Source organism: Gobio gobio (genome assembly GCF_949357685.1).
Source record: "Gobio gobio genome assembly, chromosome: 1".
NCBI lineage: Eukaryota > Metazoa > Chordata > Actinopteri > Cypriniformes > Gobionidae > Gobio > Gobio gobio.
This window is the reverse complement of record NC_137097.1, coordinates 25402588-25424997: the sequence shown is the minus strand read 5'-3', so window position 1 is coordinate 25424997 and position 22410 is coordinate 25402588. Positions and strand designations below refer to the sequence as shown.

Below are 22410 nucleotides of genomic sequence, written 5' to 3'. Positions count from 1 at the left end.
AGCATTAATAAAGCCCCAGTATTACAGATCATTAACTAAAAAAAGTTGGTTTAGGGTTTAGTTACCCTTTAACTTCTGTAGGCTGTACAACAAAGGAATTGTGATTGGCTGGCTTTTGTTGGTAAAGGGTGAGAGACCTGGCGAGCCACAGGTTCCTGACCACTGCTCTACAGAGAGAAGAGGCCTAGCAACATCCCATACTCAGAACAGCTCACAGGCTTAGAGAAGCCAACTACTCGATGATGCTATCTGTATCGATATTACCTGATATCTCGGAGAGCCTAACCACCTGACAGCGCTATCAAACCATGAGCAAAGAGGAAGAGAAAACCTGAGCCAAAAGGGCATAATATGCTCCATAGAAAGCAGTAACTAAGGAGGCTCACTGAGAGCCTATTACTAACTAAACTATCCAATGTCAAACAACCCATTCACAACCGGCCTCTAATGCCAAACCATCAGTAGATGTTGGAATAAAAGCATACGGCCAGAAACATACGGCTTCAGGGCCAGATGCTAAAGCGCGTCAAAGGCCCGTCTGACCTCAGACAGGGGGTGGAAGGGGAAGGAGGCAGACGTTACTGTTTTTTAATTTGCTTTGGGATTCTTTTCACAAGTTAGGTGTACATTTTCAGAACCCTTACTACAAAAATTCAAACTGATCACACCGAGACGTTTATTAATTGCTTTGGTGTAATTTTCACAAGTACCTGGTACATTTTCAAAACTCTTAGCACTAATACCACAACAGATCATCAAAAGTGCACTTTTATCAAACATTTCAGCATAATTTCAGTTGTGTTAGAACAATACACAAAATCACAAAGTATCCTTTTCACTACACAAAATAAGTGTTTCATCTATGTTTCATTCACAGCAACTGCCTTTCATAAAGATTATTCAACTTGTTTCAATTCACATCTTTAATCATTTCTACTCCGTACCTCACACAAAATGATTGTGTACTGCCAGAAAGCATTTCAAGGTCAAAGGGGCATTGACTCAGGCCACTGGCCACCCCCCCTCTCCAATCTTTCACAACATTTCCCGACATTGCATGTTTTCATGAGTCGTTCCCTCAGTAGCAGGACTATAAATATCACAACAGATTTCTGATCCGCTTCAGACTCACCATATCAAGAACAGAGACTCCAGGTAAGATGTGATTTTATCCAGTGTCAGTGTTATTGTGTTGGAGTGACAGTTGAGCAAAGCTTCACAGCAAATCAATCTGCATGTTCACTGAAAGGAAAAGTTTAGTTTTTCAGAGGATAGATGTAAGAAGTAAACAGACTGGAGAGACTAGAAAGTGCAAAGTTTTATTTAACTATTATATTATATTTTAACTATCATATAACTGTGTGTGTGACCCGTGCTGGCAGAATGAGTTGTAATGCTAATTATGAGCTACTGGCAAAACAAGTGGGAAAATGTCAATTTTGGTCGAATTTGAGGTTTTCACAAAATATTATTAATTTAACCCTTGTCTAGTGATCCCAATGCTCCAAATAGTAATTCAAGTCTCTGTATTTGTGTGTTTTCCTAAATCTTTCCTTTGTTTTAATAATTGTTGTTTTTCTCTGATCATTTCTGGAAGAATGCCGCTTCCACTCAGCACAAGTTTGTTACCGTTGTAAAGCACAGTATTCCAAGATTTGAGAATATTCATAGCAAATTTTGTTGACATGATTCTGAACCAATGAAATGTGATTTTCAAACTCATGCTGATGTAAACAAAGATCGAGTGACACACCTGAAGTGTCACACAAAGACCAGAGCACTCGTGATCCTTATATACACAGATACACTGAAAAAAGGTTTTCAAGCAGTACCTCATCACCTCAATTAATCATTTATCTTTCAATTCAATTCACCCATTATTTGTTTTATTTTCCAAGTAATATTTTTCCCCCGTTCAAAACATTGTTAAATCTAAATATTTTTCATTAAGAGCTCAACTAAGAAATATTTGTTTTGACGAATGTAAAGTTTCAAGGTTACACACAGGCCCGCGCCTGCACATTAAACACAGATCTCGACTGCGCTCTTCAAATCTACGATCATGGAACACTTTCCTGCAGACCTGCACCAGAGAAAATCAAGATGCATCGCAGATAAACTCTGGTAAGTTAAACAACCATTTATTATGTGCAGCTGTATTTAGTAGTCTGTTCATTTTATGCCAGAAATTATGTCGCTCTACCGACTTTCTCTTAGTTTGAAAATGTTTATTTGGTGTCAGCTAGCTTAACGTAAGTTTACACTAGTTAATGTACCATGTCGACGTTAATGAATGCCTGACCGATTGCAAAAGGGAAAATAAGTAAACAAAATCATACCATTTTACAAGGGTAATAATGTGAACGTTAAAGCGTTGAACATATCTCGAGTCAGCGCCATTTTTTTATTCACTCTGTCGAACGACGTTCCAGTCACTCATTAATACTTTTTTGAAGGTTAATAAAATACTTCCGAATTCAGTTGATAATGAAAATAAATGCTTAAAGTTTGTTTTAACGTTGTCTGTTTTGTACTTGAAATGTATGGCCCTTGCCTGCAGTAGTAATGGCGCTGGAGACCACATGTCTAATGGCAGACAATTTACGCATAGTTAAGAATCGTTCCCGCTCTTGCTCCTTACTCCACCGTAAGTGATGTGAGACAGAGTAATAATTTAATATTCCCTGCACTGTTTTATTAAAGGAAAATATGGAGATGTATTTCACTATGCTACAGTATGGGCTCAAACTAAATATGCTATATTTTAATGTCATAGCTGATAGAACACTGATGAGAATATTGCGTGAGAAAAAATTACACAAAATTCGTATTTTTAATCCATATTATGAATAATGCTAATCAAATGTATGTAAAGCTAAATCACATGCTTTGCTTGAAACAAATCATCTATATTTGACATATATATATATGTACATGTGTAATTTCCCCAGGTGAATACCCCTTGATGCAAGATTCATGCAGAGACTCGATGAAGAGTGCAGTGAGCTGATCCAGGTTGTCAGGAAGAAGGGCGGAGCAATTTGGGAGAAGATAAGGCTGCTGCCAATTTTAGAAAAGGTATAGATGTTTTTTTATTTCCTGCTCACCCTCGTGTCCTCTGAAGTCCTCAATAATAAGATAGATTTTCAATATGCATTATTTATAGTATTGGACACTGTCTGGGGACAGTTTTAGATTATTATTAATTTTATTAATAGGATTAACCCCTTGAGATGTGCCATCTCGTTTTCGAGGGGGTCCTAATATTCACCAATCAAAACATAACTTTAACAAAATACAAGCATCGATACAATCAACAACAAGACAAAAAAACTAAAACTAAAAACAACAAAAAACACAATAAATAAATAGTGCACCACTAAGTTTACAGGAAAATTATGCACACATATAATATATTTTTATATATATATTACATATTACACATACATATAACACAATCAATAAGACACAAGTGAACAACAGTGACAGCTGTTATTATCACTATTATATTATCACTGATAACATGCACAGTCTACCTTAAAATAAGATGATAAGGATTGTTTAAACAACCTAAATGATGTAATGGATCTAATATCTGCAGGTAGATTATTCCAGTCTATTGGGGCTTTAAACATAAATGCTCTTTTACCAATAGTTTTATCTGCACGAAAAGCAAAAAAATAGGTTTGGACAGAGTGCCTAACTTGGTAATTGGAAGAAAAAGGTACAAAATCAGATTAGTTCCCATTGTTTTCTGTTGTGGAGGTATGAATTAAACCACAAAACTGTATTTTCAGAAAAAACAATATCATGAAGTTTATCTAAAAGCAAATAATGATCAACCAAATCAAAAGCTTCAGTTAAATCAAGAAAAACAGCACCTGTAAATTTGCCATTATCTGAAGCTGGAAACACATCATTAGTAAACTTAAGTAGTGCAGTAGTTAAAGAGTCATTAGACCTAAAACCGGATTGAGATGATTATAAAATATTATTAATACATGAATAATTTGAAAGTAGTTTATAATTAAATTTTTTAAAAACTTTAGATAAAGAACATATAAAAGAAATAGGTCTATAATTATTAGGATCAAGTACATCACCTCCCTTATAAAGTGGAGTAATGCGTGCACATTTACAGATAGTTGGCAGCTCACGTGTAGACAAAGAAAGATTAAATAAATCAGCTAATGGATACATAAGAATATGAGAGGATAATTTAAGAAACCAATTTTCAATCCCATCTAGTCCAACACCGCTAGTCACTTTTAATTCATTAATGGCATTCTGAACATCAATTGGTTAGATCTTCCTAAATTAAAATAAACTATTACATGATGAAGTCTCATTAAAAGTGCCAGGATTCATATAAGAAGGAGATAATAAAGTAGACCAGACAGAAGAAAAATGCTTGAGCGATAGATAAAGAATCGTGTAGTATTGTATTATCAACTCTAATTTGACTAATTAAAGGTTTATTTGATGTACTAGTAACACTTTTAATTTTATTCCAAAATAGGATTTTTAAAATGATGAGAAAGACATTCTTTATAATAATTAGATTTTACATTTCGGGCTTTTGTCTTACTCAGATTTCTCAAATGCCTATAAACTTCCCAATCAAATGGAGGTTTCATATACTTGCCACTTTCATTTTTCATGTTCATGTTTTTCTACATGATTAAAGGGATAGTTCACCCAAAAATGAAAATGAGCCCATGATTTACTCTCCCTCAAGCCATTCTAGGTGTGTATGACATTCTTCTTTCAGACGATCACAAGCTCGTTATCAGAGTTATATTAATAAAGTACTGGCTCTTCCAAGCTTTATAACGGCAGTGAATGGTTGCTCTGTTTTTGAAGTCCATAAAATTGCATCTATCCATCATATAACTGCTCCACATGGCATGTGAATGAAAACAAAATCTATGAGAGTAAAAAAAACAAAAATGCACAGACAAATCCCTGCAGCTCGTGACGACACATTGATGTCCTTAGACACGAAACGATCGGTTAGTGCGAGAAACTGAACAGTATTTATATCGTTTTTTCTGGTAAGTGAGGTCAAAGTGCATGATCTGGCGTAGAGATATACGCAAGAGATCACTTCCGGCACTCCGTCAGATCATGTACATTGACCTCACAAAAGCCGGAAGATATCGCTCGCTGAAGGCTGGTGGACGTTCTGCTGTATTTGAAGATAAAAGCTATATAACTGCTGTTCGGTTTCTCGCACAAACCGATCGTTTCATGTAATGATTACTGATACAACTGATAACGTATACTGTGATATAGATTGTTGTCCATAAAGGCCGGCCCTATCTTCTTTCCACCATACCCCCTGAATGTCTCTACTTTTGAATGCATCTATGTGTTAGTATGGCCATTCCCATGCATTCCTTCCTACATAAATTAGCTCTCAATCTCACACTTAACAAACCTTGATACGCTCACACTAAATGAATGGGTCGACTGAACCAGTTATATACATTTTTACTATCTAGATGCAGGATACTGACACCGCTACAGAGAGGGCGAATGCACTTAAATGTCTCATCCTTAACATGGGAGAAGCAGTGGAGGACCTCATTAAAGATTTCCTGGTAAGGCAAGGTTACTTTAGAGATGTGAAAATGCTAGCTAAGGCTGTCCACTTAAAAATTAGCAATCAGACTATGTTCAGATGTACATATCAAAATTAGCATATTGTGTTAAAAGTTCATTATTTTCCATAATGTAATGATAAAAATTAAACTTTCATATATTTTAGATTCATTGCACACCAACTGAAATATTTCAGGTCTTTTATTGTTTTAATACTGATGATTTTGGCATACAGCTCATGAAAACCCCAAATTCCTATCTCAAAAAATTAGCATATCATGAAAAGTTTTTCTAAACGAGCTATTAACCTAATCATCTGAATCAACTAATTAACTCTAAACACCTGCAAACGATTCCTGAGGCTTTTAAAAACTCCCAGCCTGGTTCATTACTCAAAACCGCAATCATGGGTAAGACTGTCGACCTGACTGCTGTCCAGAAGGCCATCATTGACACCCTCAAGCGAGAGGGTAAGACACAGAAAGAAATTTCTGAACGAATAGGCTGTTCCCAGAGTGCTGTATCAAGGCACCTCAGTGGGAAGGAAAAAGTGTGGCAAAAAACGCTGCACAACGAGAAGAGGTGACCGGACCCTGAGGAAGATTGTGGAGAAGGACCGATTCCAGACCTTGGGGGACCTGCAGAAGCAGTGGACTGAGTCTGGAGTAGAAACATCCAGAGCCACCGAGCACAGGCGTGTGAAGGAAATGGGCTACAGGTGCCGCATTCCCCAAGTCAAGCCACTTTTGAACCAGAAACCGCGGCAGAAGCGCCTGACCTAGGCTACAGAGAAGCAGCACTGGACTGTTGCTCAGTGGTCCAAAGTACTTTTTCGGATGAAAGCAAATTTTGCATGTCATTCGGAAATCAAGGTGCCAGAGTCTGGAGGAAGACTGGGGAGAAGGAAATGCCAAAATGCCTGAAGTCCAGTGTCAAGTACCCACAGTCAGTGATGGTCTGGGGTGCCATGTCAGCTGCTGGTGTTGGTCCACTGTGTTTTATCAAGGGCAGGGTCAATGCAGCTAGCTATCAGGATATTTTGGAGCACTTCATGCTTCCATCTGCTGAAAAGCTTTATGGAGATGAAGATTTCGTTTTTCAGCACGACCTGGCACCTGCTCACAGTGCCAAAACCCCTGGTAAATGGTTTACTGACCATGGTATTACTGTGCTCAATTGGCCTGCCAACTCTCCTGACCTGAACCCCATAGAGAATCTGTGGGATATTGTGAAGAGAAAGTTGAGAGACGCAAGACCCAACACTCTGGATGAGCTTAAGGCCGCTATCGAAGCATCCTGGGCCTCCATAACACCTCAGCAGTGCCACAGGCTGATTGCCTCCATGCCACGCCGCATTGAAGCAGTCATTTCTGCAAAAGGATTCCCGACCAAGTATTGAGTGCATAACTGAACATAATTATTTGAAGGCTGACTTTTTTTGTATTAAAAACACTTTTTTTTTATTGGTCGGATGAAATATGCAAATTTTGAGATAGGAATTTTGGGTTTTCATGAGCTGTATGCCAAAATCATCGGTATTAAAACAATAAAGACCTGAAATATTTCAGTTTGTGTGCAATGAATCTAAAATATATGAAAGTTTAATTTTTATCATTACATTATGGAAAATAATGAACTTTTATCACAATATGCTAATTTTTTTAGAAGGACCTGTATGTCTGAAAACAGTCTGAAGGCTCATTTCAAATAAAAATGCGATTCATTTTCACTTAAATCAGTGTCCCAAGCACTGGTAAATGTGTGCGACTGTTAAAGGGGTGGTTGATTATGATTTCACTTTTTAAAATTTAGTTAGTGTGTAATATTGCTGTTTGAGCATGAACCACATCTGCAAAGTTATGACGTTCAAAGTTCAACGCAAAGGGAGATATTTCATTTTAAGATGGTGTTTATTAAGGAAATGTAATTTTGCCAAATAACTTTTACTTGACGTTTAATTTTTTGTTGCTGAAAGAAAGCGATTGCAAGCGCAGTGGAGAAATTTGAGAAAATCGATGACGTACGTATGAAAATGTTTAAAATTGAAATTCTGTGAATAAAATTGTATCAATCACTAGAAATTGTTCAATTGGAGAGGCCTGACATTTTTTACAGTGATTATTTCAGTTCTGCTTATCCAAAAAAAGACAGGTCAGGATAGAAATTCATAGAAATTAAAAATATATATATATATATTTTTTTGTTTTAATTAATTTTTTTGTTCTGGCTAGTTAAATTCTTTTCGGGCTACCAAAATCTCAAGAGAGCCTGCCAAAAGGGCTACTAGGGGTTATGAAATTTTGCGAGCCCTGTATGTATGCATGTTTGTTTCCATGAGAAACTTTTAATAATAACTGTATTAAAACCCCCAGTCCTTCCTAAATTCTTTTCCAGGTTTCGGAGAAGAAAGGAGCTGAACAAATTCTCCAGCAGGAAACCAATCTTCGTCATCAGAGATGCACAAGCTGTACCTAAAGACACTGGCATCATACTCGAGGGACAAGAGGTTCTTAGTGTCAATCACGCAGTGTGAATGATCAGACCCCAGATAGCATGTAATCATTGAAACAATGTTGAGTCAGTGTTGATGCGTCAACACCAATTACATTGAATTAACGTTACAAAGTGATGTTGCTTAAGCATCACTCTTGCACCCTCAGTTAATGTTGAAGCAATACTGAGATTTTAACTACAAATCAATGGTAATAATATTGATTCAACATTACAAAGTGATATTTTTAACATAACTTTTGCACCCTTAGTTAATATTGAAGTAATGTTGAGATTTCAACGACAAATCAACGGTAATATCATTGTATCAACGGTACGTTATGATGGATTCTACATTACTGATGTTGAATCAACATTGAAATTAACAAAATTAATCTTTGGCAATATTGTTTGATCAATTTTACAATGTGAGACTGATTCTAGATCACTTTTGTTGAAACTGAAAATACAACTGAAATGTAATGACAACATAAAACAATGTTGCTATCTGATGTACAAAGTTAATGTAGAACCAACATTAATATTTCAACTCAATGGACCATTTCAAATTTGGAGAAAACCCTTTAAAATATAAATGACACCTTCTCAGCAGTTGAGTCAATTTATTTTATTTAACAGTTTATCACAATCAGAGACAAAAAAGATATAAAAGATCCTTCTTTAAAAAAGAAAGGGGGAAAATAGGACCAAAGCATTACAAACTTTAAAAATAAAACTAGTTTCAGAAGTCTGATGTCATTATAACTACAGGCGGTCCAACGGTTCAGGTTTAAAGATCTGGCTTGCATCAGACGACTGCCTCTTTTCCTTTGGGTTCTCTGAAATCTGAAGAAGAAAGCATGATATTACTTAACAACAAGTTAGTTCAGTTATCACAGTCACATTCAAGAATATGAATATACTAATCACAATTTGATTCACTTAAAAAAAATTGCTCAACACAAAATATTCAAACTATCATTATAGTTCCGTTAAATTCTGTATATTTATTCTATTTTTCTAAAATCTATTAATGCTTCAATATCAAAATAAAGTGTGTCTGATTTCTCCCACCGAGTTTATCTCCAGCCTTAATTAAACACACCTGAAGCAGCTGATCAAGGTCATTAGGATCACTGAGAACGTCAGGCAGGTGTGTTGAGCTAAACTCTTCATGTAGAGGAATAAACACCTCTGAGCTATGACCATCATATGATGATGAATCACTGGGTCTGCGATCGTTCCTTACATCAGTGGTTCCCAACCACGTTCCTGGAGGACCCCCAACAGTGCACAGTTTGCATGTCTTCTCAATCAAACACACCTGATTCAGGTCATCAGCTCATTAGTAGCTACACCAAGACCTGATGTGGGTGTGTCAGACAAAGGACACATCCAAAATGTGCACTGTTGGGGGTACTCCAGGAACGTGGTTGGGAACCACTGTCTTACATGATAGTAAATCCATGACGAGGAATTTATCGAGGTGGTTGTTCGCGCGGTGGCCAGGGTACAGTTTGACTGGCACCATAAACGAGAGATCCCCAGGCGCAGTGAGCTTGAGGTTCGGTTTCTGTCTGGTGGCAAAGTCATGGAGAAAACCATTTACTTCACGTGTTTTTGCGGAGCGAGTTCGGCAAAAGGTGGTTTCGAACCTCGGGTAGATATGCATCAAATCTTTCTGCCATTAGTCTTACCCCTACACTATTGTTGCTGTAAATAATTCTGGGTTTTCCGTAACTTTGTTTGCCCCAACCAGACGTTTAGTAAACAAGGCGATATTTGTACTTAATGTTTATGGCATCTACTCCCACATTTTTTTGCTTTTTGCTTTCGACGCCCATGCAATATAGTATAGTAGCCTACTATATAGTATGTTATAGGCTACTATAAAAAAAATTACATCAAAATTAAGTTTTTATTTTTAAATGAAATGCTTATGAATTACTTTATTATTATTCCTACATTACCCTTTCCCAGTAAGTTCAGTGCCACACAAGTAGAGAGTGCTTTAGGGTTAACTTAAAGCTTGACTTACAAGCTGTTGACCATTGCGAAAGAGAACAGGACGTCTCAGTTGTTGTATGAAAAAGTCTTCATTTCGTTGTTCTCTCAGTTCTATAATTTGAAGAACAATGGAGGATAATATTTTGTAAAAGCACGACGTGGTGATGCAGCACCTGTTCTCTGAGAAATAAATCTGCGTGACACAAAGCAATCAACCAAGCATTTTTTATTTTATTTTATTTCATTATAACAAACAAGCAAAGCTCAAACAAAACGCCATCCCCTCTGGCACCTTCAATCCTTCAGTGCTTTTCAGTCACTCCTTTGAGTGGACTAGTGGAGTAATGGGGAATGAGGGTACACGGGGTGTTGAGAGTGAGAGCAATTCAAAAGCATAAGGAGTCGTTTGCTCTTGAAATGTTCTCGTGGTACTTTGATAACATAAGCCGATCGGTCTGCGCAGCGCTGGTGCATCGAACAAGCCATTGCTCGTACTACATCGGCTGTACACTCGTTATTGCGGTGAATTGTGGGATTGAATGAGTGCACTCAAAAACGTCCACTATGGTTTCGGACACCACTAAAAATGGCTGCTCCCTCATATTAGTGCCCTATTTAAGGACACAGTCCTAGGCAGTTTCTCAATACCAAGTACGCAAACTTCTGACTTGCGTCCTTGGTAGTTCAGACTTGCAAGTTCGACTCGGGAGAACGAACTCCAGAGGACGGGAGGAATCGTCATCAGTCGTCAATTGTGAACGTCATCAGTTGCTGCCCAAGTACAGTTCCAATTCAAAGTTCACATCTAGCCAAGTCCAGTTCAAATCCCCGGATGTGTCCTTGATCCGCCCCTCTTATTGAGGATGCATCGAGAGGAGACTTGTGGACTTCAGACAGACCGGTATCCCAGAATGTATCTCGCACCAACAAGCAAACGTCAATAGCGGATGAGAAACCCCTCGAAATTTCCCTCGCAAAGTGAAGTTTCATAACTTTATATTTTCAGGCTATTAAACACATAAACTGACATTTAACAAAAATAGACTGGGTTGTGTTTTATGTCATAATTAATTTTATTACAGTGATAATCACACTTGTCTGAACCACATATTAATGTTTTTTTTTTTTTATGTAAACGTTTTGTTATAAATATACATGCAATAACATTGCCTGCACTACATTTGTGTGCCTATAATATGTTTAATATTTCTTAATGAAAATGAAAAGAGGCAGAGTGGTGTTTTATCATATATCTAGTTTTATTGTAGCCTAAAATATACATAAATACACTGAATAACCCTATCATTAGCAGAGTATACCAGACTATCCTCCCGTCCTCTGGAGTTCGTTCTCCGAATTTGAACTTGGCGAGCCTGAATTAACTACCACGGACGCAAGTCAGAAGTTCGCGTAGGCCTACTTGGTATAGAGAAACATATATTTTAGGCTACAATAAAACTAAATATGTCATAAAACACCACTGCCTCTTTTCATTTTTTTTTTTTTACAAATAAATCTTTAACATATTAGCCACACAAATGTCGTTCAGGCAACGCGTAGCTACATTGATTATCTTATATATTTATAACAAAACGAAGTATAAAACACAACCCTGCCTCTTTTCGTTTAGATTTTTTTTTTTTTTTAAATAATAGGCCTATATTAAACATTAATATGTGGTTTAGGTAAGGTGACCAGATTTCTGAAATGGAAACCGGGAACATTTCCTATTTGGTCAAAATATCACTAAAACCTAATTTGTTATTATCTTTTAATTAAAAAACGGGACAATATATATATTTTTAAATGTTTTTGTTTGTTTATTTGTTTTTGTTGTTGTGGGCTCTCTATATTATTATTAAAGGCGGCATGAAATCAAATTTTACAATTCGTATTTTTATATTAATATTGTAGTGTTTACTATAACTGATTTATCTGGGCACTTCATTATTTTTTTAAAATTCATTTACCCTTATAATCTTTAATCAAATATGCTAACTTTCCCTCCCCCTTCGAAACGACCTCACTTCTCTCCCGGTCATGTGCTATGGCGCGAGGGCGGGGTTATCGCCCCGTCTCGTTTCTGCACCTCCTCTCAGAAACATATCACTGATCGTGGTTAGGTGCATTTTTCTCGGTGTACACAATACCTTCTTCAAGAAGGACTTGAGGCAAAAAGAGAGAAATATAATATGAGAAATAAAAGCTTTTTTTAATGTAAAAATTACTCAATAGCCTATAGTCAGACGAACAGCTTATCGTGACGACGCGCACTGAGGAATGCAGCGTGTGAAAAAAAGCTTTACAGAAATAAAGCCATAAAAGGCTTAAAATAAGTAAAATCTGTAGCATAAACCAGCGAAAAGTGAGGAAATATGCTCAGTAACATTATGTAGAAAAGATTTAGAGAGAAAATACATTTATTTAAGAGATAGATCGAGTTTTTCTCCACAACTGAGTGCAAACTTCAAATCTGCCTCCATTTTGTTAGCAACGCCCAACTTCCAACGATCCAATCAATTCCCGAAGGACGAAATCAAGCCTCGCCCTACATTTTTTCTAATTTCAGAAGCCGTTTCACTCGGATATACGTCACAATAAGGAGAAAAAGACGATCTCAACTTCCGTTTCATGCCGACTTTAACATTAATAATTATTATGATTTAGTTTGATTATTAGGATTTTTATGTGGATTTAATACAATTCAACGCACCCGCAAAAAATAAAATAAAACGGTTAATAGTTGCCATTGTAAATAACAAGCAGTTCAAAACAATATTATAATATGACTTAAAAAAAAACACATTACAAAAATAAAACATAAATATGATAAATAAAACTATTTAACAAATATTTTAACATTTTATAATTGTATTTAATATTTTAATTTTCACAAGTTTATACTACGATATAAGTAATAAATAAATTTTTTTTTTTTTTTTTTACTTCAAATGTTTTATTACGCTTGTGCTTAAAAATAACTCTTACTATCCTAAATTGGTCTTGTTTAGCATTTAGGCTTATTTTAAGCAGAAATTTTGTGTATTCTGGATCTGTTGCAAGTGACAAAACAATGCCGTTCCCCGATGAGGCTCTGTTATAAAGCACATGCAAACAGTATTACTTAATTGAGGATAATGTCGCTCTGCTCTCGGTTACGTTCTTAGTTGTTGAGGGTCGCGCACAACCAAGTTCAGCTTATCATGCGGGGGTGTTGGGGGGCATTATTGATCGTTGCGTCCGTTAATGCGAGATGCATTCTGGGATACCGGTCTGTCTGAAGTCTCCTCTCGATGCATCCTCGATAAAAGGGGCGGATCAAGGACACATCCGGGGATTTGAACTGTACTTGTCTATGGCAAGATGTGAACTTTGAATTGGAACAGTACTTGGGCAGCGACTGATGACATTTCACAAGTTCACGAGAACACAAGTACAGACAAGAACGCATATTGAGAAACGGCCCTTGTTTTCCCCATTCTGTCTTAATTATTAATTTCATTCACCTGTGCCAAGTTAATCACTTATCTCATATCTATGTGTAGCAAGTGTGACATGAATTCTGAAATTATCTCCCGAATTTCTCTTATTAAAACCGGTTTCCTGTGATTCCTCTTCGTTGTGTTATTTAATACTACAATGTTATGTAACAGAAATAGGGTGGTGTAAGCATTATTGAGCACTAAAAAAAAGTGATGTGTCGTTCATGAACGATTCGTTCATTTTGAACGAATCTTTAATATGACTCGAGAACAACGGGTTGTCTCAGAGAGCGATTTGTTCATTTTGTGTGGACCGCGCATGCGCAACCTCCCATATGTTCTGTACAGGAAACAGAAAGGATTAGTTCATCCCTCGAGTCTCAGTTCGAGTCATTCGTTCATCAAGTCCCAGCCCCATAGGCAAGGCTATGCAGTCACCGGAAACAGAAAAGATTAGTTCATCTCTCGAGTCTTCTCGTTCGAGTCGTTCGTTCAAGTCCACATAGGCTGAATGCAGAAACAGTTAATCTCTCGAGTCTCGTTCTTTTGTCACGTGACGTGACAGCCGTGTTGGATATAGAAATTAGTTAATTCACAACCTTCCTTACAAACAAGTGCGTAGTTTTTTTGTTTGTTTAGTTCAGTTTTTTAGCTAGTATAATAATTGATTTTCCTATGAAGCCTGGACACATTGGGTTGGTCAGAACGGATAGGCATAACAAATGTTTATTGCACATATCATCTGATGATTTTATAATATTACATACACAACATGCAGTCAATAATACGACTATAATTTAGACTGTATATGTTGCGAGACACTGAACCGGGAAGCGGTTACTTGAAAAAAGAACGATACTCGAGAGATGAACTAAACATTTCTGTTTCTGCATTCAGCCTATGGGGACTTGAAAGAACAACTCGAACAAGAAGACTCGAAAGATGAACTCATCTTTTCTTTTTCCGGTGACTGCATGGGGGTTGGGACTTGATGAAGGAATGACCCGAGACTCAAGAGATGAACTAATCTTTTCTGTTTCCGGACGCATTTATTAATTTACATATGAGGCTGTCACAGTGATCAAAGAAAGAACGATTTGCATCGGGAGGTGAGGTGAACGAACAGACTGCATACATAGCGTGAAGACCCAGCTATAACAATTAATTAATAATTTCTTTCTCAAAGTTTGGCCATGGCTGCATTAGCTTATAGTTTATTTTTTATTCCATAAGTACTAAATGTGTTGAAAAATGTAACATGTAAATTAGATTCTGCTGAAATGAACGAAATGACTTGAAAAAAAGATTTGTTCATTTTGCTGAACGAGATTCAAAGATCCAAGTCAGTAAAATGATCCGAACTTCCCACTACTACTAAAAACATGCTATGTCTGTTTCATTCATACTGGAAGCTGGAGGGCGCCCTCAAGCAGAAACTAATGAAATACCAGGAAATCCCAAATATGGACAAAGGCATCCAGCTATTGCGGAGTAAAAATAAGATAGAAACACTTTGACTTATTAAATATAATTACAACAAACACACTACTGTGACATTATATGGTTTATATGTGTTCTTCAAGCCATCTTGAGTATTTTCATAAGAATAAAGTATAATTATAATGCAATGCTGATCAATATAGCCTTAATTACAGTATATAATACTACAAAATAATATTCTGTCTTCCTCATTCTGTGATAAGAAGCCACTTCAAGTCCCAAATGAAATCTATTTCAAACACTCGACTGTTTGGGGTAAAAACATGTAATGTTTAGCACATTTTGCTTTTCATATGCACATCGTAAGTGACTCAAACTCACAGCGCTTGCAGATATGGAGCAGCATTTACTGAACCGATCAAACCACTCTGATCACACGGCACACTCTGATCACAATGATGATGCTTGATACTTTGTTTATCAAGGCGATGCAGGCGTTTACACATTCACGTGGCTCACATAAATGATTACTGTGGGAATAGCTGTGGTGGGTGTGGTCACATTAAAGATAATGAGCAGAGAAAACACCTCTTGAAGTCTTCATATGGATTACATAAACAGAGAATATTCATTTTCAATAGGAAGTACTTCATTTTAAGCTTACTACTATGTGGCAAGTATTCGCTGAGTTTCGGTTCATTTTTGAAACACGTTTCAGAGAATAGTTCACAGAGAAACAAACAGAGAACAAACGGTGCGCTTTCTGCCATCTCAGTTTGAGAGTTTTTTTCTATTTGTTTTCTTTATTTTACAAAAGCACAACGTTTTGTTGTTATTGTGTATACAAATAAAAGTAGATAGTTCACCCAAAAATGAATTCTGTCATCATTTACTCACCCTCAAGTTGTCCGAACCTGAATGAGTTTCATTGTTCGGCTGAACACAAAACAAGATCTTTTGAAGAATGTTTGTAACCAAGCAGATAGAGCAACACTGACTACCATAGTATGGAAAAAAAATACTATGGTAGTCAATGGTTGCTCTCTCTGCTTTGTTAAAAACATTTGTCAAAATATCATCTTCGCAGAACCTTGAACTGAGGAAAACTGAGTGCTCAAATACACATGGAATGATAATCAACAGAACAGGTGTGCACAATCAGAAACAACAAACAAACAATGAGAACTCAGGCAAATGGTCACAGGGAAAACAAAGCAGAATATGACAATGAAACTAAACTAGACCAGGTTGTGGTATGCTTCTCCTTCACTGACCTTCACTGACGTTCACACAGGTCTTCTTATTGACGATTCCAAGATGGCGGCACATATGATGTCCCTGAAGCAGCCGAGCTGGATCTACTGTACATGTTTGTGGCTGGCAACCCTAGCTGTGATGAATGCACAGGTAAGTGCACTCCCTCAGACAAAATGTGTAAACTGTGTAAATAAGATATATATCTCAAGATATATTTCATGAGATTAAGGATAAAAAATCTTTGTATATGATTTTATGAACCATCCTTCCAAAAATAGGAAGTGCTACAACCCAAACCTGACAAGCTTCAGATTTTAAATGATGAACCCAAAGAAAACACAAAATATCCAGGTAAGATTGAAATGTTACAAAATGTAAATATGCTCTCAACAATATCACAGAGACTCAGGGATTCAAAATCATTAGAAGGACAAATTGTCTCAGGTTACGTATGCAACCCGGTTCCCTAAGAGGGAGTGAGACGCTGCGTCATGGTCATGATTCTATGAGAATGCCTGCTGCAGAAGCATGTGTGCCAAAAAACACACCAATTCTGAGGTCCGGTGACATAGTGTGACATGTCACAGAGACCATAAATGGGCACACATGTCAGAAAATACCCAGATTTTAATTGTCTAATTAGAAGACCTTCTCTTGCTACTGCGATTCATGCGGTGAAGGGAAGAAGACTTGAAGTACAATCAGATGGACACATACAATTTTCTTGTGCTGTGAGCTCTGGAATTTAAAACTGTGTCAACATCCTCAGTTGAGAGATTTGGAATCTATGAGCTGTTATCTTTCACGGCTGTTTCATACTGCAAGCGTGAGCTTAACCCCCAGGAGTCTGAGCTGTTTTGGGGCCCTTTGACATGCTCTGACATTTGTGCTTTTTTCAGTTGCTTATAAACATATTAATGGCAAAAGTGTAATTACACTGTACCAGTTCAACACAAACTGGGCTATCATAATATCTCAGCAACAAGAATGTACATGCTTGTGTTTTTGAGAGAATAACGTTTATGCTTAAAAATGTTAGTCTCTGAATTAAGGCTTCAAAACACACAATAGGGGTTTCGCCTAGAAGCCAATCATCTTCGAGATCTTAGAAAACGCCCAATGGCAGTGCCAATGCCATGGGCATGCGGAATTTGCATGCGTAACTCCACCCCACTGCGTGGGTATATAAGGAAGTACGCTGGCAATGTCGCATTATGTTTCTGCTTCGGAGCCAAGAGCATCTCTTCACTCCTGCAAGCCTGAATTCTGAAGTCCTCTCTTCAGTCTTCGAGACGAGCGGTTCCCCAGGATGTTGGTGTGACAGCGCATTCCAGCGATCTCACATTGCCTGCCTGCTGATCTGTGCAGTGATCTGCAACAGCGGTGTGTGTTTTCCCTGGGCGCTTCGGCACTCTGCAGAGCTATCTTCTCACAAAAAGAGCTTGCGCGTGGCACGTCTTTTTGAAGACGGTTCGCCCGCGCACTTCCGGGTGAGATTGATCTCCATTGCTGTCTTATGGGCACAATTGCTTGAAGTGTTTGGGCTTCAGCACGTTCGGGCAGTGTTTGTGGATGTCAACATGACCATTGTGATGTTGCGGTCGAGACTCAGTGACCTCCGTAAAGGAGAGAGAGTCCCCTCTGCCACACCCCAACCTACCGTCTCCGAGAGAGATGGTACTTTGGCTGGTGGCCAGGGTGACCTGAGGGCGGTGCTGTGGTATTAAGAACCCCGATGATCATTCCTCGGGCCACACCCCCCTCTCGCACACCGCTACCCTGTGAGTGCCTGGACTGAAGCGACGGAACCGTCTGTTGACGCCCCGTTCGTTTCGTTCACACTCCAGATAGCAACGAGATGTCGATTGCCCCATCTCAAGGTGGGCTTTGGGGATGACGATTCGGCTGTGCTCCGCCTTCGGGTGTGTCAGCACTGCTCGGATCCGACCTAGAGTTAACAGCCATGTTTATCGTGGGCAGCCGCGAGCCTCGGGCTGGTATGGAACTCCGCCCTGTCACGAGCGCTCGCGGTTGGGCGATTAGTTTTTGGGGACGCCACCTGACAGCTGTTGGGCCCTGCCCCCAATGCCTCTTCGTTCCCGAGGTGCATGAGGAGCTCACGCGGTCCTGGAAGCCTCAGCTCGCCCATGTCTCAGGCTGGCCTCTTCGGCGGCGCGGCCGAGGACTGCGCCCAACAGTTCTCGGCCACCCAGAAGCAGACTGACGTTGTTAACACATACTGCCTCAGCGGCCAGCTGCTGCACCCAGCCGCTGGTTTAGTCGCCTCAGCCTGTTCGCCGCCGAGGGTGCCCTCCCCCCTCCCGTCCAGCCCCAGCAGCAGCCTTAACCTGGGCCGCGCCGTGGAGGAGAGCAAACTCTGCCCTGTGCAAAGGGTCTCTTTTCTCGGTATGGATATCGTCTTGTCGCCATGTGCGCGCAACTTACCAGCGAGCGCGCAGTCACTGCTGACTTGCCTCCATCAAATCGAGAGCAAGAGTGCGGTTCCACTGAGTTATTTCAGAGGCTTCTGGGGCATATGGCATCTGCAACCGCGGTAACGCCGCTCGGATTGCTTATATGTCACTGCTTCAGCACTTGCTTTGCGATCAAGATGGGTATGGCAGTCGGGCATTCTCTGGGTCCCAGTGACTTGGGCCTGCCTGCAGACTCTCACCCCATGGTCAAACCTCAGCTTCTACGGGCGGGTGTTCCCTTAGAACGAGTTTGGCACCCGCATCCTGATCTTTGGAACCTCCATGTGTGGCTCCTGGATGGGACACAGCAGGTTTGAGTACCCTACCACCTCTGGTGGTGGCTACCATCACTTCCGCTAGGGCAGAGTCTACACAACATGCCTATGCGTTGAAGTGGAACCTCTTCGTCACATGGTGTTCTTCTCGCCAAGAAGACACCTGGAAATGCCCGATCGGGTCTGTGCTCTCATTTCTCCAAGAAGGGTTGGACCAAAAGCTGTCTCCTTCCACCCTGAAGGTTTACGTGGCCGCCAAATCAGCCTACCACGACCTCATGGAGAACAAAAAGGTAAGTCAGCACAACCTGGTCATCAGGTTCCTGAGCCCAAGAGGAGGCTACTCTCCGGGTGGAGTGAGCCCTAACCCCAAGGGGGCATGGACGCCCCAGTGTCTGGTAAGCCAAAACAATGGCGTCCACTATCTTGTGAGACAACCTTTGCTTTGAGAGAGCCTTTCCCTTCAGCTTCCCACCATAACAGACAAAGAGCTGGTCTGAGGTCCTGAAACACTGCGTCCTGTCTTCGTAAGCGCGGAGAGCACGTACTGGACAGAGCAGTGCCGAGGCTGGGTCTGCCTCCTCCAAAGGCAGCGCTTGCAGGTTCACCACCTGGTCTCTGAACGGAGTGGTGGGAACCTTGGGCACATATCCAGGCCGGGGTCTCAGGATCATGTGAGAATTAGCCGGCCCGAACTCAAGGCACGCTTCGTCAACCGAAAATGCCTGCAGGTCCCCTACCCTCTTGATGGAGGCCAAAGGGATCAGGAGGGCTTTCTTCATTGACAGGAACTTAAGATCAACCGACCGCAATGGCTCGAAGGGAGCCCTCTGTAGAGCAACTAAGACTACTGCGAGGTCCCAAGAGGGTACGAGGGGAGCGCGAGGAGGATTTAGTCTCCTGGCTCCCCTCAGGAACCTGATGACCAGGTTGTGCTGACTTACCTTTTTGTTCTCCATGAGGTCGTTTTAGGCTGATATAGCGGCCACGTAAACCTTCATGGTGGAAGGAGACAGCCTTTGGTCCTAACCCTAACCCCTCTTGCCCAGACCCTCGTGTCAGGCCAGGTGCCTCTGTGTGCATGGTTCCCCCCTGGGCGACCCCTGTGAACTTCCATCCATTAGCCCAAAAAAACGGATTCTAACGGCTTGGTCAAAAGGAATTCTGTGTTTAAGCCTTTTCAGCATTTTGGTGAAGTTCTCTTAATTTATTGATATTTCATTTTAAATCTGAATCCATGAATAATTTATCTGACTCCATGAAGTGTGTTACGTTTAGAGTTTATCAGCTGATTTTATCAGCTGATTTTAAGATTAGTTGCGATTTAATTTAGATCATTGATTTTCTTAGTATCTCTTAAATTTCAAATTCGTTCATCAAGAGACCCGATATCGCACAGAAACAGATGCGTCCGGACCGCGCGTTCACGAGCACAAAATTGTTACTTCTGATAGGATGCAGAGTGGATATTTTACCTTTAAGTGGATGCACATGCTCACTCAACAAATAGCGTAATTTTAGTAATACCCACGAAAGCAACTGCAACCTGCTAATACAGGGATAGTCGGAAATCGGATTATCGCGCACTCTGCGCTCCATGCTTTAGTAGTGCCGTCATCGGTGTGATCGTTCATAACACTAGATTTTGCGGTAATAAAGGAGTCTACATAGCCTGGATGCCAGCCGAACTTAGCCCCGCTCACAACATTTTTACTCGGGCAGTTCGGTCTGGACTTGCTCAATAGAGAAGTAATTATGCCCGAACAGAAACTGTTCGGACCAATGAAATTGTCAGGTCGGGCTTTAGACGATGATGGACAGATGATAAACAGTAACGTAATCATCCACGTCATCAAAGAGCGCTTGAGTTGAATTTGTTCTAATCCTACTTGTTCATATATACATTCACCTTTACTATTTCTCTCAGAAATGATGATCGTGTTGGTAAGTACTCTGTGTATCCTAAAATTCTTTTTTTACAACACCGGCAAAGATTGTTTACACTCATCTTTTTCTTCTAACGTTAGGCTACTTATTCCAGCGTGCGTGCAGACAGGGTTGCCAAGTTTTTACAACGAAACCCGCCCAATTGCTAACGTTCCTCAAAACTAGCCAAAAACAAGCCCAATAGCTTTCCAGGGGTGTTCTCCGGGAAAAAAAGGCATTTGGGGGGTAAAATATGTGTTATTTTGGCAGGGCTGCCTGCTAAAATTAACCTTTCCTGGGTCTGTATATCACATAATTGGGGTCGCTTCAATCCGTGGACTTGGCAACACAGTGCAGTTGAGTTCTGTTGACATTTGACAACTAACGTTATGCGTCGCTTGGTCGCTCCGTTGCTCTGATTGGTTGTAGGTCTATCCAATTGAGGTCTTTCCTGGTTCTGGTTCGCCCCATAATCACAGCCCAACGGAGCAGTATCAGACTCATATTCTGACTAGAATTGAGTATGACGACGTCAGTCTAGAGTCTACATTGACCAATACTAAAATAATGATTACAGAATAATTAGATTAGATTAGATTAGATTCAACTTTATTGTCATTACACAAGTACAAGTACAAGGCAACGAAATGCAGTTTAGGTCTAACCAGAAGTGCAATAGCAGCAAGTGCAGGATATACAACGTTTGCATAAGTGCAGGACATGGATATGTACTGAATATATATAAATATATCTATAAATAGAAAGATGGTTATTACTATAAACAGAATTTACAGGTGAATATGTACAGTGAATAATATACAGATGGTTATTACTATAAACAGAATTTACAGGTGGATATGTACTATGAATATAATATAATATACAGATGGCTATTACTATAAACAGAATTTTACAGATAGAGGTATACAATGATATGTTAGGCTAAAATTAGGAATATGGCAGTGGATTAAGGTAGTGCAATAAATTATGGACAGAAGCTATCCGAAAAAAGTGTAAAAGTGCAGTGGAAAGTGATTGCATATTACAGTTAGAAGTACGGTGCAAAATGCAAATGTAAACAGTAGGTACTGTAAATAACAGTCGGCAGTGCAAATGAGCATAATCCAGTTACGGTATGGTAGTGCAAAATGCATAAGTAAACAGTTGTTACTGTAATAAACAGTCGGTAGTGCAAATAACAAAGTGAAGGCAGATGTGAGGTAGGAGAGTTATCAGTATATGAGGGGAGTGGATCAACAGGGGTTTGAGTTCAGTAAAGAGACAGCTCTGGGGAAAAAGCTGTTCTTTAGTCTGCTGGTCCTGGTCCGGTGGATCCTGAAACGCCTGCCGGAGGGCAGGAGAGAAAACAGTCTGTGGGCTGGGTGAGAGGAGTCCTTGAGGATGCTGCGAGCTCGATGCAGACAGCGTTTCCTCTGGATGTGCTCGATGGCAGGT

At 39.6% G+C, this 22410-nt stretch overlaps 1 protein-coding gene across 4 annotated transcripts in view; it reads left to right on the top strand.

Annotated features, from left to right (window-relative positions):
* Positions 1 to 1046: 1046 nt before the first annotated feature.
* Positions 1047 to 22410, top strand: part of LOC307122909 (stonustoxin subunit alpha-like) — a 59817-nt gene continuing 38453 nt past the window's right edge. Inside the window, exons 1-7 of one of the 4 annotated variants that reach the window (XM_079811244.1) lie at positions 1125 to 1155; positions 1990 to 2124; positions 2952 to 3078; positions 5505 to 5603; positions 7999 to 8110; positions 16318 to 16430; positions 16559 to 16631. In XM_079811244.1, the coding sequence (XP_079667370.1) occupies positions 16341 to 16430; positions 16559 to 16631 (163 nt within the window). In that variant the 5' untranslated portion in view covers positions 1125 to 1155; positions 1990 to 2124; positions 2952 to 3078; ... (1 more) ...; positions 7999 to 8110; positions 16318 to 16340. Of the gene's footprint in view, positions 1156 to 1989; positions 2125 to 2951; positions 3079 to 5504; positions 5604 to 7998; positions 8111 to 16317; positions 16431 to 16558; positions 16632 to 22410 lie in introns of all 4 variants that reach the window. The other 3 variants (XM_079811243.1, XR_013816108.1, XM_079811245.1) reach the window with 3 other exon arrangements.